The sequence below is a fragment of the Ranitomeya variabilis genome, chromosome 7 (assembly GCF_051348905.1).
Source record: "Ranitomeya variabilis isolate aRanVar5 chromosome 7, aRanVar5.hap1, whole genome shotgun sequence".
Taxonomy (NCBI): Eukaryota; Metazoa; Chordata; class Amphibia; order Anura; family Dendrobatidae; genus Ranitomeya; species Ranitomeya variabilis.
In genome coordinates, this window is record NC_135238.1 from 186,194,087 (window position 1) to 186,214,859 (window position 20,773).

General features: G+C 45.8%; 1 protein-coding gene across 5 annotated transcripts in view; it reads right to left on the bottom strand.

Annotated features, from left to right (window-relative positions):
- Positions 1-846: 846 nt before the first annotated feature.
- LOC143784346 (endoribonuclease YbeY-like) overlaps positions 847-20,773 on the bottom strand; it is a 69,505-nt gene continuing 49,578 nt past the window's right edge. For 2 of the 5 annotated variants that reach the window (XM_077272537.1, XM_077272539.1), the window contains 4 exons: positions 11,029-11,242; positions 10,440-10,571; positions 6,335-6,403; positions 872-2,779 (listed from right to left, as the gene is read on the bottom strand). In XM_077272537.1, coding sequence (XP_077128652.1) covers positions 2,684-2,779; positions 6,335-6,403; positions 10,440-10,571; positions 11,029-11,242 — 511 coding nt within the window. In that variant the 3' untranslated portion in view covers positions 872-2,683. Of the gene's footprint in view, positions 2,780-6,334; positions 6,404-10,439; positions 10,572-11,028; positions 11,243-11,606; positions 11,890-20,773 lie in introns of those variants that run through there. The other 3 variants (XM_077272536.1, XM_077272540.1, XM_077272538.1) reach the window with 3 other exon arrangements.

Below are 20,773 nucleotides of genomic sequence, written 5' to 3' on the forward strand. Positions count from 1 at the left end.
CTTCCCTGCACTGTGTAAGCGCCGGCCCTAAAGCACAGCGGTGACGTCACCGCTGTGCTTTGCCTTACGGCCGGCACTGACACATTCACTGCAGGAAGCTCTGAGCAGCAGCGCGGACGCCGGGGGACGTGACAGACATCAGAGGGTGAGTATGTAGTGGTTTTTTTTACTTTTACAATGGTAACCAGGGTAAATATCGGGTTACTAAGTGCGGTCCTGCACTTAGTAACCCGATATTTACCCTGGTTACCATTGTAAAACATTGCTGGCATCGTTGCTTTTGCTGGCAAACACGACGATACACGCCGATCTGACGACCAAATAAAGTTCTGGACTTTCAGCAACGACCAGCGATATCACAGCAGGATCCTGATCGCTGCTGCGTGTCAAACACAACAATATCGCTATCTAGGATGCTGCAACGTCACGGATCGCTATCGTTGTTAAGTCGCTCAGTGTGAAGGTACCTTAAGTCAGGTCACAGTCCAGGGTCAATAACAAGAAATAGCGGATCAACGCAAAAGGAGGAGACAAAGGGATTTTCTGAACACAGTTCAAATGGTTAGGCCGGGGTCACATTTGTGAATGCAGCGCGAGTCTCTTGCATCAATACCCGGCACTCGGGACCAGAGTGTGCGGCTGCATGTATATCTATACAGCTGAACTCTCCGCTCCTGAGTGCCGGCCACAGTACCGGGTATTGATGCAAGTTTCTCTCATTGCACTTTCAAGTGTGACACTGGCCTTAGGCAACAAAATCAGGCTAACACTCACCAGGAAGCACAAACTACAGGGATCAGGGGCAGACAGATCAGGTAAATAGGCTGGGACAATCTCCAGAACACTGAACACCTGGAGAAAGTCCCGCACCTCCTAATCACAGATTGGACAGCTGACCTGTCAATCAATACACTGACACTCCAGCAATAATAATAATCTTTATTTTTATATAGCGCTAACATATTCCGCAGCGCTTTACAGTTTTGACACAGTATCCATCGGACAGCATAGAAATCACTCACTGAGTGGAGGAATTGTGACAGATTTTTGAGGATTGATCACAGATTTTCAATCTTTGCAGTTTCCTGGCCATTGGCGCAAAATTTCAATGTTTTGTTCCCCGAGTCTCTCAGTTAACACATTTCTCTTTGTGAAATGCTAGGAAAAGCATTGTTCATCACCTAAATTCCACCTGGATCATTGGGAGAACTTGCTCTAGGAGGATGTCTACCATTCATTATTCATAGCAGTGTTCTAAGGTGAAACTCCTGTTCGCTCGCCTTTTCTTCCCCAATCATTCTTCTAGATGTCCCAAACAGTCTGAAGGGGGCTTCATCAGATTAAATAACTTTACCCCAGTCTTCTGCAGTCCAACCCCTGTACTTCCTGCAAAGTTACTTTCTCTGATGAAGGCCTTTTTGGATTATTTAAGACAACTACAAGAATGATTGTCCTGTAAAAGTAAAAAAGTGCAACATTTTGAATGAAGCCGAATTGAAAAAGTGATTTTTAACCCCAAATAAAAAAAAACAACAACATTGACCCCAGCGGTAAACAACCCCATGAAATTATTTTTTATCAAGTTATCAAGGTGATGAGTTGTTTGTCAAGTTAGACTTGGATAAATCTGTAGTCTGATGCTGATTGAAGAATAATTTTAGCAGGTAGAGAGACTTTTCTGCACAGTGAGTCAAAGACCTCCATACCCAAAAGATAGGATCAGTAATGTCATTGTTGTCACAAATTTGGGGCTATTCAGGTGATAGAGTGTCCGTGTGAAAAACAAATTAAAGAATTAGCTATTTTCTTCCAAGACTCCATTTGTCTCCTATTTAAGTCTATGGGTGTGTAAAAAAATTGGATCCTATACAGAACATCCGTATTTCACCTGACTTTTTTAACCTAGGAAACGGTATTTGATCATATACATTTTTGAATGTAAATGTCCGAAAAAAGATCGCACACGGATGTAAAAATGGGACACAAGGAAAATCATCTGAGGTTTCTGGATGAAAACCGAACGATTATACATACACTTGTGTCACCCCTGCCTAAGTCTTATTGCTCCCAGGACAATATTTTGTATTTTTACTATTCTTTCTCTTCATTTCTGATTTTCATAAACTCTTGTCCAAGTTTACTTAGATCCTGTATCTCATTTTGCCTGTGGCGTACCTCTGGACAACAAGCTACCACAGTGCGCAGAATTGTTTTTCATTGTAAGGTAAGGCCACCATATGATTTGCAAAGATGATAACTTACAGTCAGGACATTATCAAAATCCCCCTTTGTTGTTCGTAATGTTAATAAACGAACTCATCTCAAGGGAAATGCTTCCAATATTGCATTCAACTAGTAATGTTGGATTAGGCAGTCATCTGGGACACAAATTGTGGAAGTATACAAGTACAGGATTATCGAGTTAGCTCATACCTTCATGTCCTATAATTGATGCATAATTTGTTTTAGTTTACTTACACAGCCGATTAATTATCACAGCACTTTACAGACATCATCACTGTCCCCATTGGGGCTCACAATCTATATTCCCTATCAGGATGTCTTTGGAGTGTGGGAGGAAACCGGAGGAAACTCGGGGAAAACATATAAACAAATATAATTGCAAATATTCCATTTTTGCTTTCTCTGCCATCTGTGCACCCCATGACATGGAAGTGATAGATTATTCTCGGTCATAATGCTCTGAAGTCAGTGGCGTAAGTGCAGATCCAGTAACTCGGTTTATCTCCATTAGAACTTCACTTTCCTTCTCAAACATCTGTTAAAGTGAACAAATGATATGAAAACAATTAGCATTTATTAACATAGATTAATCCTAAATATCTGAATCCTTGGGTCAACTTTTATATTAGTGTTCCTTTATAAAAACAAACAAACCATAATATACAGGTCACAGAGACTACAGGTATCCCCAATGGCCAGAAGACCTTGCTACTACAGTTCAACAATAAAAGCAGCATTGTAACGGCCACATATTTGTGGATCAGCAGCAAACATTTTCTTTAGTGGACAGGATGGAATGGAAAATATTTAGCATAATAGGCCACCTCCTGATATGAAAACCTGCTGCATGACCTCAAATCCTGAGTAGAAATATCAAATACTACTAGCACATCTTCTGTCTGCCAGGGCGCACCGCTTCCCTGCCTTCAGCCTTCCTGCTTGCCTCGTGTAATGGTGTGCTCATGAAGACTGACAGTTCACACCACTGGCATGTTTGCATCACTGGCCTGAACGTTGCTCTCTCCCGTGCTGTTAGTACAGACAGGTTTGTCTTTGCAGCATGGTATGGCAGGGACACCAAAGCTGCCCAGATCCAGCAATCCTGCCAACTTCAGAGTGGTGCTAGCAAGTTGTATAACTAAATATTCACCCGTTCTTGATATCGGAGAATAAGACGTACATTGCAAAGTTTCTTGTTTTTACAAGCACTTTGCCGTTTTGACCATTATCAAACATGAGACGTCTTTAAAGGTCCATTCTCTTTATTAATGGGTAAAGTTGTAAAAATGAGCAAAATTGCAAAGAGGATTTTTCATTTTTTTGTTTACTGCTTGTTGCCTTGTTTACTGACCATCAATGCAATCTAGCAACGGTGGCCGAGCATGTGCAGTGGTTACAACCTCTTTCTAATAGCTCCGGGTCCCAGAAGTTTCAGTGTAACTACGGTCTTCAAATGGTACGGAGGCAAAGCTGCTTCTGCTTGCAGCATTGGAGCACACAGTTTGGGCCAATTACAGGACTATACCACTAGTCTGTACTGTCAATCATGCAGGAGCACACTGCCCCTATCAAGCACGAAGCCAGGGGCCAAGGGAGCGTGCGCTCCCCCAAAATGCACATGCAGGGCCGGACTGGCCATCAGGCAGTTCTGGCAAATGCCAGAAGGGCCGGTGGCAGTAGTGGGCCGCTCGAGTGTGCCGCTGTCGGCACACTCTCCCCGCTGTCGGCGCACTCCCGGCCCCGCATTCAACTATACCTACGTCATAGACGCCGGTACAGTTGAATGCAATGATGGAGGAGAGAGCGTCTGCTGACGCCCCCTCTCCCATCATTCCCCGCTCTGCCTGCCGCTGACACTGCGGGTGCGCGATGACGTCATATCATCGCGCACCTGCTGTGTGTCCGGGCGGGCAGACTGCGACTGCTGAGACCAGAGCCAGAGCAGCGCGGGGCAGGAGGAAAGGTGAGTAGAGTGTTTTTTTTTTTTTTTTTTTAATCAATGAGTGATGACTGGATTGTGGAGCTATTGGGGGGGGGGGGGGCTGTGCTGCATTACATTCTATGGGGGCTGTGCTGCATTATATTCTATGGGGCTGGCTGCATTCCATTCTATGGGCCTCTGCTGCATTATATTCTATGGGGCTGGCTGCATTCCATTCTATGGGCCTCTGCTGCATTATATTCTATGGGGCTGGCTGCATTCTATTCTATGGGCCTCTGCTGCATTATATTCTATGGGGCTGGCTGCATTCCATTCTATGGGCCTCTGCTGCATTATATTCTATGGGGCTGGCTGCATTCCATTCTATGGGCCTCTGCTGCATTATATTCTATGGGGCTGGCTGCATTCCATTCTATGGGCCTCTGCTGCATTATATTCTATGGGCCTGTGCTGCATTATATTCTATGGGCCTGTGCTGCATTATATTCTATGGGCCTGTGCTGCATTCCATTCTATGGGCCTGTGCTGCATTCCATTCTATGGGGCTGTGCTGCATTCCATTCTATGGGCCTCTGCTGCATTATATTCTATGGGCCTGTGCTGCATTATATTCTATGGGCATGTGCTGCATTATATTCTATGGGCCTGTGCTGCATTCCATTCTATGGGCCTGTGCTGCATTCCATTCTATGGGGCTGTGCTGCATTCCATTCTATGGGCCTGTGCTGCATTATATTCTATGGGCCTGTGCTGCATTGTATTCTATGGGCCTGTGCTGCATTCCATTCTATGGGCCTGTGCTGCATTCCATTCTATGGGCCTGTGCTGCATTATATTCTATGGGGCTGTGCTGCATTATATTCTATGGGGCTGTGCTGCATTATATTCTATGGGCCTGTGCTGCATTCCATTCTATGGGCCTGTGCTGCATTATATTCTATGGGCCTGTGCTGCATTATATTCTATGGGGCTGTGCTGCATTCCATTCTATGGGCCTGTGCTGCATTATATTCTATGGGCCTGTGCTGCATTATATTCTATGGGCCTGTGCTGCATTATATTCTATGGGCCTGTGCTGCATTATTTTCTATGGGCCTGTGCTGCATTATATTCTATGGGCCTGTGCTGCATTGTATTCTATGGACCTGTGCTGCATTCCATTCTATGGGGGCTGTGCTGCATTACATTCTATGGGGGCTGGCTGTATTACATTCTATGGGGGCTGGCTGCATTACATTCTATGGGGGCTGTGCTGCATTACATTCTATGGGGGCTGTGCTGCATTACATTCTATGGGGGCTGTGCTGCATTACATTCTATGGGGGCTGTGCTGCATTACATTTTATGGGGGCTGTGCTGCATTACATTCTATGGGGGCTGTGCAGCATTACATTCTATGGGGCTCTGCTGTATTACATTCTATGGGGGCTGAGCTGTAATGCTGGATACAGCTGTAATTATATGTTATATAGTCGTGTTACACTCCCCTCACTTCTTGTAGCCTACAAGTGTACAAAGATATTATACAGTCACCATGTGACAAGTGGGCCTGTGTGACTTCAAATGCCAGGGCTGAATTTTAGTCCCAGTCCGGCCCTGTGCACATGAAACAACACCTTATGTCTGGAGCTACTGGAGATCTGTAAAGAGATCAAACCAGTGGTTTTCCGTTAAAGAAGAACTGTCACTAGATTCATACTGCTTGAACTACAAGCAGTATGAATCAGATGCTGGCTGCACATGTAACTTTAACTGTGAAATGCTGGGACATTTTAGTGAAAACACAGATTTAAAAGCTGGCCGGGGAGGATAGAGAGAAAGCTAGCTCATCAGGTGCTGTTCCTGTTCTGCTCTTGTTGATTTTCAGGTCTCTCCATGTATGTGCATTATGAACAGACCTGGCAGTAGATGACTCACGTCTCTAAAGCCTTTTAAACTATGTTTTCTCTGAAACGGAGGAGCATCTCAAACTAAAAACAAACCTGGCTGTAATTGCACAGAAGAGTCTAATTTATGCTGATTGTAGCAGATTTCCTATAATAAAATAATACTGCAAATATAAGCCATTACTATATACTCATGTAAAGCTAAAAGCCTTGTAATATCAGCACAATCTTAATTTAAAAAGAAAAATCCCACAAAACTAACCTTTCTCCAGTCTTCTGGGCTATGATGAGTATAACCTAGTAGGTGACATAAGCCATGCACTGCCGTCACCTGGGAGAAACGTAATTTATATTTGAGTTTCCGTCAGTAGAAACACATTATAAATATTCACTGGAAGGAACAAGACCATAAAATGTGACCAGCCAGACTTAGGGCAGATTCACTTACTACACGCAGGGCCGGCGTTGGGGGCAGGCAGACCAGGCAGCTGCCTGGGGCCCCCGCTCCCCCAGGGGCCCCCAGCTAGCGGCAAGTCACGCAGCCGCTATGGGGCCCCTGTGAGGCAGGGGGGCCCGCCTGCCGCCAGCGCCGACTCCCCCGCCGCATTGAACTATACCAGCGTCTGCCGATACAGTTCAAAGCAATGATGGAGGAGAGCGCGCCACCTGACGCTCCCTCTCCCACACCTCTGACACAGCGGGTGCGCATCATCACGCACTCGCTGTGTGTCAGGCAGTGCGGCGGCCGCCGCCGACACAGGAGCAGGGAGGGAGCAGCGCGGGCTCGGGGAGAGGTGAGGAGCTTGTTTTTTGTTTATTTTTTTTAACTAGACTATGCGGCCATTCTCGGGAGGAGAGAGGCGGGGAGGGAAGGAGGGATGTGGACAGTGCTGTATACTCCTGTGGGCTGTGCTGTATACTCCTGTGGGCTGTGCTGTATACTACTGCGGGCTCTGCTGTATACTCCTGCGGGCTCTGCTGTATACTCCTGCGGGCTCTGCTGTATACTCCTGCGGGCTCTGCTGTATACTCCTGCGGGCAGTGCTGTATACTCCTGCGGGCAGTGCTGTATACTCCTGCGGGCAGTGCTGTATACTCCTGCGGGCAGTGCTGTATACTCCTGCGGGCAGTGCTGTAAACTACTGCGGGCTGTGCTGTATACTACTGCGGGCTGTGCTGTATACTACTGCGGGCTGTGCTGTATACTACTGCGGGCTGTGCTGTATACTACTGCGGGCTGTGCTGTATACTACTGTGGGCTGTGCTGTATACTACTGTGGGCTGTGCTGTATACTACTGTGGGCTGTGCTGTATACTCCTGTGGGCTGTGCTGTATACTCCTGTGGGCTGTGCTGTATACTACTGTGGGCAGTGCTGTATACTACTGTGTGGGCAGTGCTTTATACTACTGTGTGGGCTGTTATATACTACTATGTGGGCTGTGCTATATACTATGAGGGTATATTATATTCTATGGGGGAGGCTGTATTATATTTATATTCTTTGAGGGGTGATGGCATCATACTCTATGAGGGGGCTACATTATACTATATGGGGGGGCTGCATTATATTCTATGGGGAGGTTACATTATACTCTGTGGGGGGTTACATTATACTCTGTGAGGGCTGCATTACCGTATTTTTCAGACTATAAGACGCACCGGACGATAAGGCGCACCCCAAATTTGGGGTGAAAATTGCAGAAAAAATATTTTTTATAAGATGGGGGTCCATCTTATTGTCCGAATTTACAGAATCTTACCTGAGGGCTGGTGGTGGCAGAGCAGGATCACAGGAGGCATGGTGTCGGCAGAGGTGGGGTGATGCGGTACGGCGTGCACCTGAGCAGGGTACCTTCCTGCTTAGGTGGGCGACGCCACGGCATGGTGTCCATGGGAGGGTGGCAGCAGTGGTTACCGACAGGTGCTGGGATGAGGAGGCACAGTGAGAGGTATGGCGTGAGAGGGGTCCCTTTCCCCGGTGAGGTGATGCAGCAGCCCGGTAATGCAGCAGAGCCGGATGAATCCTGTTGTTATCGGTGGGCGCAGCCATCTTCCTGAGGCCGCGCGTGCGCAGATGGAGGGCTCTGCTGCCTGGGGCTTCAGGAAAATGGCCGTGGAATGCCGCGCGTGCGCAGATGGGGATCGCGGCGGCCATTTTCCTGAAGCCGAGTTCGCATCTCGGCTTCAGGAAAATGGCCGCCACGATCCCCATCTGCGCACGCGCGGCATCCCGCGGCCATTTTCCTGAAGCCCCGGGCAGCAGAGACCTCCATCTGCGCACGCGCGGCCTCAGGAGGATGGCCGCGCGCACCGATAACAACAGGATTCACCCGGCTCTGCTGCATTACCGGGCTGCTGCATCACCTCATCGGGGAAACGGACCCCGCTCACTGCGCCTCCTCATCTCCACACCTCTGCCGCCACACCTCTGCCGCCGCACCTCTGCCACCGCACCTCTGCCGCCACGGTAAGCCTGCATTGCGACTATTAAACGCACCCCCCATTTTCCCCCCTTTTTTTTGGGGGGGAAAAGTGCATTTTATAGTCCGAAAAATACGGTATACTCTGTGGGGTGGCTGCATTATACTATATGTGGGTTGAATTATACTGTATCGAAGACTATGGGGAATACATTATACTATATGAAGAACTATGGGGTGCATTATACTATGGGAAGTGAATTGTACTACATGGATGACTATGGCGGTGCATTATACTATATGGAGCACTGCGAGGAGTGTATTATGCTATATGGAGGACTGAGGAGTATATTTTAATATATGGAGGACTATGAGGAGTGTATTATACTATATGGAGGACTATGGGAAGTGTATAATACTATATGGAGGACTATGAGGAGTGTATTATACTATGTGGAGGACTATGGGGCACATTATATTATATGGAGGACTATGGGGTGTGCATTTTACAATATGGAGGACTATGGTACACATTAAAATATATGGAGGACTATGGGGTGTATTATACTAAACAAGCAAAATGCTGCATATTTATTGGGTGATTGGATTGTTTATGCCGGAATAAAAATCATTGTTCTCATCAGCACATCGCCGGTGTTAACTGTAGATGTGCTGCTGATAACATAATACTGTATGGTGATCTGTTAGTGATCTACTAGTGATGGTTCTGTCCCCTTCATTCTTTCTCAGATGGTGGAAAGAGGCGGGGAAACAAGCGTCCAACGACTTCAGTATTGTCGATCACACTCGTTTAGCGGCCTGAGATCAGCGCATGTAAATACAACCGAAATGCTTCTGTATGATGCGCAATACTCGTATGTTAGCATTTGGGGCCCCATTTTAAACTTTGCCTAGGGCCCCACTTTGCATAAAACCGGCCCTGACTACACGTACTCGCTTGTGGAGCAGATACTAGCGAGGGTAGTTATGTTTCACCAGTAGATCTACCCCTGAATGTTAGGTGCTACTCTCAGTGAGGACACAACTCTTTACACATTCCTGAAGCATCAGTACAAGTAATAAATCCTTTGCTTCTCTACTTTTTTTTTATTTTTACCAAATCTTCTACAAGTCCTTATCCAACTCAGCTCAGATCCATTTTACTATGTCGTACCTCGCAACAACCAACCTTTGAGCTACAAATAATTTGCCATGGGTTTACCATGACAGATAAGAGCCAGAAGATCGCAGTGTCTGATTTCTCCTACTCCTGCACTGTTTAGAAGCACTTCACCTTCATATTAAGCGGTACAAGTTTCTTTTAGCAGTGTAGAATCTGCTCAGTTGAGAGTTCTTAGAAGCTTTCCTGCATTAAGACTCTCAGCGGTTCACTGGTAGCCACACCCCTCTCCAATATATTCTGGGCCCCGTCAAGCACTCATTGCCAGAGCTAGCTTATGCTGCATGGTTAGGAGATGGTGGTTTCTTGTGGTTTAGTGGATTTATCGGACACTGTTGCTAGGTTTTGGTTGTGTGATAATTCCCTTCCTTCCCTTACTTTGTTTTTTTCCCCATTCTCAACTCCCCGGTGTTTACCTCTGTTGTTTGTGTGAGTATATTTGTATGACTGGGAATGTTCCTTTATCCCTGTTTTTATTACCTACCTTGTTAGTTTGGTTGGTGTATTACGGAACACTACTACTCTCCTCTTCCCTGGGTGGGGAAAGGGTACAGACTGAGCTAGGATTCAGGAGCTAAAGCAAAGTATGTGGTGCCGGCTTCTTCACCATAAGAAGTAATTCGGTGCATAAGGCAAGATAAGGCGCCCCTGGCGTTAGGGACAGGAAAGGAGCCCCTGGTCCCGGGACACCCGACAACAGAGTCGTGACAAAATTGTTGTTGATAGCATGATAACACCATTTGATTTCCATTCTCCAAAACTTACAGTCAAGACATTGTTAAAATCCTCCTGCTTTTCTTCACACTGGTGATATATAAACTCTACTCCAAGGTAAATGTCTCCTAAATTGTATTCATCTGGGAATGCTGGATCAGGCAATAATCCGGGACACAAATTCTGGAAGTATACATGGATTACACACTGTCAGATGCAGCTAACACATATTGTATATAAGTGCAATTACTTAAAGAGTTGCTATCACCTGAGCAAAAGTTGCTTGTATGCAGTTTTTTTTTTAAATCTGCCATATGATTCTAAATATATGGGCCTTTTTATCTAATATTAATTTTGATGGTGTTTACAAGGGTGCGTGGCTCACAAGAGAGGATCCTCAGGGGCGTGTCTTTAGGCTCCTCTGAATTATTACTCTGAGCCACACCCCCTTATAAAGACTATAAAAATTAGCACTGAATAAAGAAGCCTATATCTCTGGAACGGTATAGCAACTAAAAAAAAGCAAAAAAACTGAGTGCTCAGGGGAGTGATAGGAATAAAACCAGAGCCAAAAGTGGTTACTTTTTATACCTGGTGACAGGTTCCCTTTAAAGACAACCTGCTCTGCTATTTGGTGTACCTCATGAAATGGAAATGATAACACGTCTGTAGCTTTGTCTTGTCGTCTATAACGTTTGTTCAGTTGTCGGATCTTGGTATCATTTATACATATTACCCCAACATCAAACCTCTTCACACCGAGACAGCTTCTGGTAATTTCTAGATTCTTGCGTAAATGGGCTCTGCGAAGAGGGATCACATGCTGCAGGTTCCGTATAAGAAGAGACATTACCCTGTTGGGACAAATAATACATAGAGACTTGGGGTACAGGTGTTGTCTGCTTTGGACGATGTCTGCATGTTAGAAGGGCTCTTGGACAATAAGATGACGACAAAGTTTTCCATCTCCAGGACCGTCCACTGTATTCAGAGGGATAACCAGACAGCAAATGATTTATTTCCCTACAGCTCTACCACAAGCAAAATTACAGGGGTTCTGAGACAAAACAACCGATGACCTGCTGTATCTGTAGGATAGGGCATCATCATGAGATCGGGGGTGGTCCAACACTTGGCACCTGAGACAATCAGCTGAAATCAGCCCCAACGGTTACCAGATACCAGCAATGTGCAAGGTGAAGCACAGCAGCCCCGTACCATGCTAGTGAGTATGACACGCCGCTGGCATTTTCATGAAGGATCTTCGGCTTCATAAAGTATGCGGATATGGTGGCCTTTATAATTTGCTGTGTGCTCACGATAAGTTTTGGGTGACTTTTTGGATGTTGGATATTGTCCTGTGTCCCAAGACTCCAGAGTCACTCAGACAGAGAGGCGGTGTCGAGGGCGGGCAAAGTAACAAGAAACAGGTCAGTGATGACCCGTGCTGCAGACTCACACAGTGCAGTGTGTGCGTGCGTCCCTGTCTTCTCCTCTCTGACTCACACACACAGTCAGTCAGCTCAGCTGTTTCCTTGGACTGTGCTGGCAGAAGTCAGTGAGGTGAGGTCGGCACTCGCACCACGCTGCGCACGGGCTGCAGCCTGCTCTTATCAAGAGCACAGACTTGGCGCCGTCGGCAGCAGTGCGAAAGATGATCATTTCATCAAGTGAAGGAGCGAGCAGCTGCCGTGCAGCACTTCAATCACATCACATTCTTCCTCTTTGGTACATTAGTAGTAACAAAGAAAAAAGTCAAGCGCACAATCAGCACCGTTCACCTGTGTTCCCACCTCCACATACTGGCTGAAATCCTAATACCACAACTTATGGGGTGCTCGTGAAAAAAATAGAACAGTCTTTTAAATAGAAAATATGTAAGGAGCGAGCACTCACCATAAGTGTATGAAATGTCTTTATTGTGGCTTCATTCGTAAAAACAGCAAGGCAGTACAAAAAAGAACCTTAGGTTCCTGGCCGACGACGATCGTTTCGCTCCTCTGAGCTTCAACGGGTCTACAGGTGACGCCTAGAGGTAAGGTATATAAAGTGTTTCCGTATCCACGGTCCACCTGTCCCTATTGACGTCACCTGATTAAGGAAACCTATTTGTTAAAACATACTTTAAAATGAGTGGAACAAACCAAGTAGCACAAAATGGAAACGATAGAAACAAAACAAAGCAAAATTAGAAACGCACTATAAGTATGCCTATGTAACAAGTACAATCATAATTACAAAAACACTGATAGATCCAAGCGATCATTCAATCCAAGCGGACCCGTTGCGTTTAATCTCAAAATCCACCTTTCCTCTTTTCTAAGTAACAGCTTATGTAAATTCCCCCCCCGTTCTGGCAATTTAACCTGTTCCAGACCTGCGAACCGCAAGCAAGTGGCATCACCTTCGTGCTCAGTACGTATATGATTTATCAGTTTTGGGACTCCCTTTCCTGTATCAATAGATTTAAAATGTTCTCTGAACCTCACGTATAGTGGACGTATAGTTTTACCTATGTAAAAGAAGCCGCAAGGGCATAACAAAACATATACAACGAACTTAGTTCTGCACGATATTAGGTCTTTCACTATATGTTGCACTGGACCTATTTGAATTGATTTGCCTGTTAAATGAAAGGAGCAGAAATTGCAATGGCCACATTTAACATTGCCTTGTGGCATGCCAGCTGTTAACCAGTTGGTTGGTTTTGACGACCTTACACTATTGTGAACTAGAATATCTTTCAAGTTTTTACTGCGGCGGCATGCAAATAATGGTCCCCGGCTTATGGGTCCGGCTAAGCTGGAATCTTTTTCCAAGATGTGCCAGTTACGCCTTATAGCTGTTCTAATATCATGGTCCATTGGGCCATACAGGAAGCTAAAGACAAATCTTTTGTCCATTGTTGCTTTTTTTACAGGTTTTTTACTGTTGTTCATGGTACTGGCTTTGGTTAATGCCGTATCTAACAATTTAGGGGGGTACCCTCTGTTCCTGAACCTGGTATACAATTCCTGTGATTGTTTGAAAAAAACTTTTTCCTCGCTATTTAATCTCAGAACTCTGAGAAACTGACTATACGGCAATGATTTTTTTATATATTCTGGATGGGCGCTTTGATAATGTAAAATGGAGTTTGTCGCTGTCGGTTTTCGAAACACCTCAGTTTTTATGAGACCTCCTTCTATCCAAATTCTAACGTCCAGAAACTCAAGCTGGGACCCCCCAAAAATCGAAGTGAATTTCATGTTCATGTCGTTCATGGTGTCTAGGTAATGGACAAAGGACTGAAAATCTGATGCTGTGCCATCCCACACTATGAATACGTCATCGACGTATCTCATATACAGTTTTAAATGTTTTAAATAGGGGTTCTTGATGTTATAAACAAATCTTTCCTCGAAGACAGCTAGGTACAGATTGGCGAGGGTACAAGCCACGGGCGTACCCATCGCCGTACCCTCTGTCTGTACAAACCAGCTGTCATCAAACCGGAAAGCATTCTGGGAAAGGACGAACTGTAAGCCTTCGCTTATAAATGTGATGGCCCTTTTGTCAGTAGGTGTATGTGACAATATTTCACTGATAGCCTCTACTGCTAGATCTTGGGGGATGCGGGTGTATAAACTTTCTACATCTATGGATGCTAGAAAGAAATTGTCCTGCCAATTAAATCCCCTGATTATTTCTAGAAATTGTTTTGTGTCACGCACGTAAGAGGGTATATCTGATAGAAGGGGATGCAGGAGCCAGTCCAAATAGCGTGACAATGGTTCCGTTATCGCTCCCACCCCCGACACTATTGGGCGACCTGGTGGAGCACATAGCGATTTATGTATTTTTGGTACGTGGTACCACAAAGGTTTTAAAGGAAATTCCGTGAACAGTTTTTCTGCTTGACGCCTAGACATTATGCCCTTTTTTACATGGTCAGAGAACATTTTAAATCTATTGATACAGGAAAGGGAGTCCCAAAACTGATAAATCATATACGTACTGAGCACGAAGGTGATGCCACTTGCTTGCGGTTCGCAGGTCTGGAACAGGTTAAATTGCCAGAACGGGGGGGGAATTTACATAAGCTGTTACTTAGAAAAGAGGAAAGGTGGATTTTGAGATTAAACGCAACGGGTCCGCTTGGATTGAATGATCGCTTGGATCTATCAGTGTTTTTGTAATTATGATTGTACTTGTTACATAGGCATACTTATAGTGCGTTTCTAATTTTGCTTTGTTTTGTTTCTATCGTTTCCATTTTGTGCTACTTGGTTTGTTCCACTCATTTTAAAGTATGTTTTAACAAATAGGTTTCCTTAATCAGGTGACGTCAATAGGGACAGGTGGACCGTGGATACGGAAACACTTTATATACCTTACCTCTAGGCGTCACCTGTAGACCCGTTGAAGCTCAGAGGAGCGAAACGATCGTCGTCGGCCAGGAACCTAAGGTTCTTTTTTGTACTGCCTTGCTGTTTTTACGAATGAAGCCACAATAAAGACATTTCATACACTTATGGTGAGTGCTCGCTCCTTACATATTTTCTTCCTCTTTGGTACAGCCTGCTGTGCGCCGGGCCCCGGCTATAGAATAAATAAACTATGCTAAATAAACGTGCACCGCATGCAGGGCAGGGACAAATCACAAATGAAGGAGGATGGGGGCGGGGCCCACCGGAGGATTCTCCGGTGTCCCGGTGCCCCAGTCCGAACCTGATCACACACACTAGAATTAGGCGTGGATCGTGCCTGACTCTGCCTAGACGACTCTTCACAGCCTGAGAGGTAACTACCCCTAAAGAGAAATATAGCCTCACCTTGCCTCAGAGAAATTCCCCAAAGGAAAAGGGCAGCCCCCCACATATATTGACTGTGAGTTAAGAGCAAGGCACAAACACAGGAATGAGACAGGTTTCAGCAAAGGAGGCCAGACTTACTAAATAGACAGAAGATAGATAAAGGGATCTTTGCGGTCAGCACAAAAACTACAAAAAGCCACGCAGAGTGAGGAAAAAAAACCCCGCACCGACTCACGGTGCGGTAGGTGCCACTCTGCAACCCAGAGCTTCCAGCTAGCGAGACAATATCATGATAGCCAGCTGGACAGAAACTTAGCAGGTACTCAGAAATATATTCAGCACACAAATGAACAACAAATGAGCTTAGCAGGGACTTAGCTTCTGTTGAAGTAGACAGGTCATCAGGAGATCCAAGTGAGATCTGAACCAGTACTGATACATTGACAGCTGGCATCAAGTAACGATCTGAGCAGAGTTAAATAGAGGAACCAGCCCAGTCCTAAACGATGCAGCTGAGGAAGCCACTTCAAGACCAGCAGCTCCACTTTCAGCCACCAGAGGGAACCCACAGACAGAACTCACAGAAATACCATTCCTGACCAAAGGAGGGAGTTCAAGAACAGAGTTCACAACAGTACCCCTTTTTGAGGAGGGGTCACCGAACCCTCACCAGAACCCCCCGGCCGATCAGGACGAGCCAAATGAAAGGCACGAACCAAATCGGCAGCATGGACATCGGAGGCAAGAACCCAGGAATTATCCTCCTGACCATAGCCCTTCCATTTGACCAGATACTGAAGTTTCCGTCTCGAGATACGAGAATCTAAAATCTTCTCCACCACATACTCCAATTCTCCCTCGACCAACACCGGAGCAGGAGGGTCAACGGAAGGGACCATAGGCGCCATATATTTCTGCAACAACGACCTATGGAACACATTATGGATGGCAAAAGAAGCTGGAAGGTCCAAACGAAATGACACAGGATTGAGGATTTCAGAAATCTTATAAGGCCCAATAAAACGAGGCTTAAACTTAGGAGAAGAAACCTTCATAGGAACATAACGAGATGACAACAAACCAGATCCCCAACACGAAGTCGAGGACCAACACGGCGACGGCGGTTAGCGAAACGTTGAGCCTTCTCCTGTGACAATGTCAAATTGTCCACTACATGAGTCCAAATTTGCTGCAACCTGTCCACCACAGAATCCACACCAGGACAGTCCGAAGGCTCAACCTGCCCTGAAGAGAAACGAGGATGGAAACCAGAATTACAATAAAAAGGTGAAACCAAAGTAGCCGAACTGGCCCGATTATTAAGGGCGAACTCAGCCAATGGCAAGAAGGTCACCCAATCATCCTGATCAGCAGAAACAAAGCATCTCAGATAGGTCTCCAAAGTCTGATTGGTTCGTTCAGTTTGGCCATTTGTCTGAGGATGGAAAGCCGAAGAAAAATACAAATCAATGCCCATCTTAGCACAAAAGGACCGCCAAAACCTTGAAACAAACTGGGAACCTCTGTCCAACACAATGTTCTCCGGAATGCCATGCAAACGAACCACATGCTGGAAGAACAACGGAACCAAATCAGAGGATGAAGGCAACTTAGGCAAGGGTACCAAATGGACCATCTTAGAGAAGTGTTGTGAAATTGGATTCTGGGCTCCCCCGGTGGCCACTGGTGGAATTGTACTTGTGTGCATCATCCCCTCTGTTCACCTGCTCCCATCAGGATGTGGGAGTCGCTATATAACCTTGCTCCTCTGTCAGTTTCATGCCGGTCAACAATGTAATCAGAAGCCTTTCTGTGCATGTTCCTGCTACCAGACAACTCTCAGCTAAGTTGGACTCTTGTCCTTGTTTGTTTTTGCTTTTGTTCCAGTTCACAGCTGCTGTTTCGTTACTGTGTCTGGAAAGCTCTTGTGATCGGAAATTGCCACTCTGGTGTTATGAGTTAATGCTAGAGTCTTAAAGTAATTTCTGGATGGTGTTTTGATAGGGTTTTCTGCTGACCATGAAAGTGCCCTTTCTGTCTTCCTGCTATCTAGTAAGCGGACCTCGATTTTGCTAAACCTATTTTCATACTACGTTTGTTGTTTCATCTTAATTCACCGCCAATATATGTGGGGGCCTCTGTCTGCCTTTCGGGGAAATTTCTCTAGAGGTGAGCCAGGACTGTGTTTTCCTCTGCCAGGATTAGTTAGTTCTCCGGCTGGCGCTGGGCATCTAGGGATAAAAAACGTAGGCATGCTACCCGGCCACTTCTAGTTGTGCGGCAGGTTTAGTTCATGGTCAGTATAGTTTCCATCTTCCAAGAGCTAGTTCTCATATATGCTGGGCTATGTTCTCTCGCCATTGAGAATCATGACAGTTTGACCGGACCAAAAAGGGTTAAATTACTGCTGAGAATGGAGAAAAAAAAGAAGTCTGCTACAATTTTTTTTTTTTTCCCCTCTAGTTCTGAGTGTGCTCATAATTGAATCACTTGCTAGTCTGCCTATACTGCAGCCTTCCTCTCTTTCTCTCCTTCTAATCCTTGAATGGCTCTGTGTTCACCTGTTTGAAATGGATCTTCAGAGTGTGGCTGCAGGTTTGAATAATCTCGCCACAAAGGTACAAAATTTGCAAGATTTTGTTGTTCATGCACCTATGTCTGAGCCTAGAATTCCTTTGCCTGAATTCTTCTCGGGGAATAGATCTCACTTTCAAAATTTTAAAAATAATTGCAAATTGTTTTTGTCCCTGAAGTCTCGCTCTGCCGGAGACCCTGCACAGCAGGTCAGTATTGTTATTTCCTTGCTCCGGGGCGACCCTCAAGACTGGGCTTTTGCATTGGCACCAGGGGATCCTGCGTTGCTCAATGTGGATGCGTTTTTTCTGGCCTTGGGGCTGCTTTATGAGGAACCTCATTTAGAGCTTCAGGCGGAAAAGGCCTTGATGTCCCTATCTCAGGGGCAAGATGAAGCTGAAATATACTGCCAAAAATTCCGCAAATGGTCTGTGCTTACTCAGTGGAATGAGTGCGCCCTGGCGGCGATTTTCAGAGAAGGTCTCTCTGATGCCATTAAGGATGTTATGGTGGGGTTCCCTGTGCCTGCGGGTCTGAATGAGTCCATGACGATGGCTATTCAGATCGATAGGCGTCTGCGGGAGCGCAAACCTGTGCACCATTTGGCGGTGTCTACTGAGAAAACGCCAGAAAATATGCAATGTGATAGAATTCTGTCCAGAAGCGAGCGGCAGAATTTTAGACGAAAAAATGGGTTGTGCTTCTATTGTGGTGATTCATCTCATGTTATATCAGCATGCTCTAAGCGTACTAAGAAGCCTGACAAGTCTGTTTCAATTAGCACTTTACAGTCTAAGTTTATTCTATCTGTGACCCTGATTTGTTCTTTATCATCTATTACCGCGGACGCCTATGTCGACTCTGGCGCCGCTCTGAGTCTTATGGATTGGTCCTTTGCCAAACGCTGTGGGTATGATTTGGAGCCATTGGAGGCTCCGATACCTCTGAAAGGGATTGACTCCACCCCATTGGCTAGTAATAAACCACAATACTGGACACAAGTGACTATGCGAGTTAATCCGGATCACCAGGAGATTATTCGCTTTCTGGTGCTGTATAATCTACATGATGTTTTGGTGCTAGGATTGCCATGGCTGCAATCTCATAACCCAGTCCTCGACTGGAAAGCTATGTCTGTGTTAAGCTGGGGATGTAAAGGGACTCATGGGGACGTACCTTTGGTTGCCATTTCATCATCTATTCCCTCTGAGATTCCTGAATTCTTGTCTGACTTTCGTGACGTTTTTGAAGAACCCAAGCTTGGTTCACTACCTCCGCACCGGGAGTGCGATTGTGCCATAGACTTGATTCCGGGTAGTAAATACCCTAAGGGTCGTTTATTTAATCTGTCTGTGCCTGAACACGCTGCTATGCGAGAATATATAAAGGAGTCCTTGGAAAAGGGACATATTCGTCCTTCGTCATCTCCCTTAGGAGCCGGTTTTTTCTTTGTGTCTAAAAAAGATGGCTCTTTGAGGCCGTGTATTGATTATCGACTTTTGAATAAAATCACGGTTAAATATCAATATCCGTTACCATTGCTTACTGATTTGTTTGCTCGTATAAAGGGGGCCAAGTGGTTCTCTAAGATTGATCTCCGTGGGGCGTATAATTTGGTGCGAATCAAGCAGGGGGATGAGTGGAAAACCGCATTTAATACGCCCGAGGGCCATTTTGAGTATTTGGTGATGCCTTTTGGTCTTTCAAATGCCCCTTCAGTCTTCCAGTCCTTTATGCATGACATTTTCCGCGATTATTTGGATAAATTTATGATTGTGTATCTGGATGATATTCTGATTTTTTCGGATGACTGGGACTCTCATGTCCAGCAGGTCAGGAGGGTTTTTCAGGTTTTGCGGTCTAATTCCTTGTGTGTGAAGGGTTCTAAGTGCGTTTTTGGGGTTCAAAAGATTTCCTTCTTGGGATACATTTTTTCCCCCTCTTCCATCGAGATGGATCCTGTCAAGGTTCAGGCTATTTGTGATTGGACGCAACCCTCTTCTCTTAAGAGTCTTCAGAAATTTTTGGGCTTTGCTAACTTTTATCGTCGATTTATTGCTGGTTTTTCTGATGTTGTTAAGCCATTGACTGATTTGACTAAGAAGGGTGCTGATGTTGCTGATTGGTCCCCTGATGCTGTGGCGGCCTTTGGGGAGCTTAAGCGCCGCTTTTCTTCCGCCCCAGTGTTGCGTCAGCCTGATGTTGCTCTTCCTTTTCAGGTTGAGGTCGACGCTTCTGAAATCGGAGCTGGGGCGGTGTTGTCGCAGAGAAGTTCCGACTGCTCCGTGATGAGACCTTGTGCTTTTTTTTCCCGTAAATTTTCGCCCGCCGAGCGGAATTATGATATTGGGAATCGGGAGCTTTTGGCCATGAAATGGGCTTTTGAGGAGTGGCGTCACTGGCTTGAGGGGGCCAGACATCAGGTGGTGGTATTGACTGACCACAAAAATTTAATTTACCTTGAGTCTGCCAGGCGCCTGAATCCGAGACAGGCGCGCTGGTCGTTGTTTTTCTCTCGGTTTAATTTTGTGGTGTCATACCTACCGGGTTCTAAGAATGTTAAGGCGGATGCCCTTTCTAGGAGTTTTGAGCCTGACTCCCCTGGTAATTCTGAGCCCACAGGTATCCTTAAGGATGGAGTGATATTGTCTGCCGTTTCTCCAGACCTGCGGCGGGCCTTGCAGGAGTTTCAGGCGGATAGACCTGATCGTTGCCCACCTGGTAGACTGTTTGTTCCTGATGATTGGACCAGTAGAGTCATCTCTGAGGTTCATTCTTCTGCGTTGGCAGGTCATCCTGGAATCTTTGGTACCAGGGATTTGGTGGCAAGGTCCTTCTGGTGGCCTTCCCTGTCACGAGATGTGCGAGGCTTTGTGCAGTCTTGTGACATTTGTGCTCGGGCCAAGCCTTGTTGTTCTCGGGCTAGTGGATTGTTGTTGCCCTTGCCTATCCCGAAGAGACATTGGACGCACATCTCGATGGATTTTATTTCGGATCTGCCTGTTTCTCAGAAGA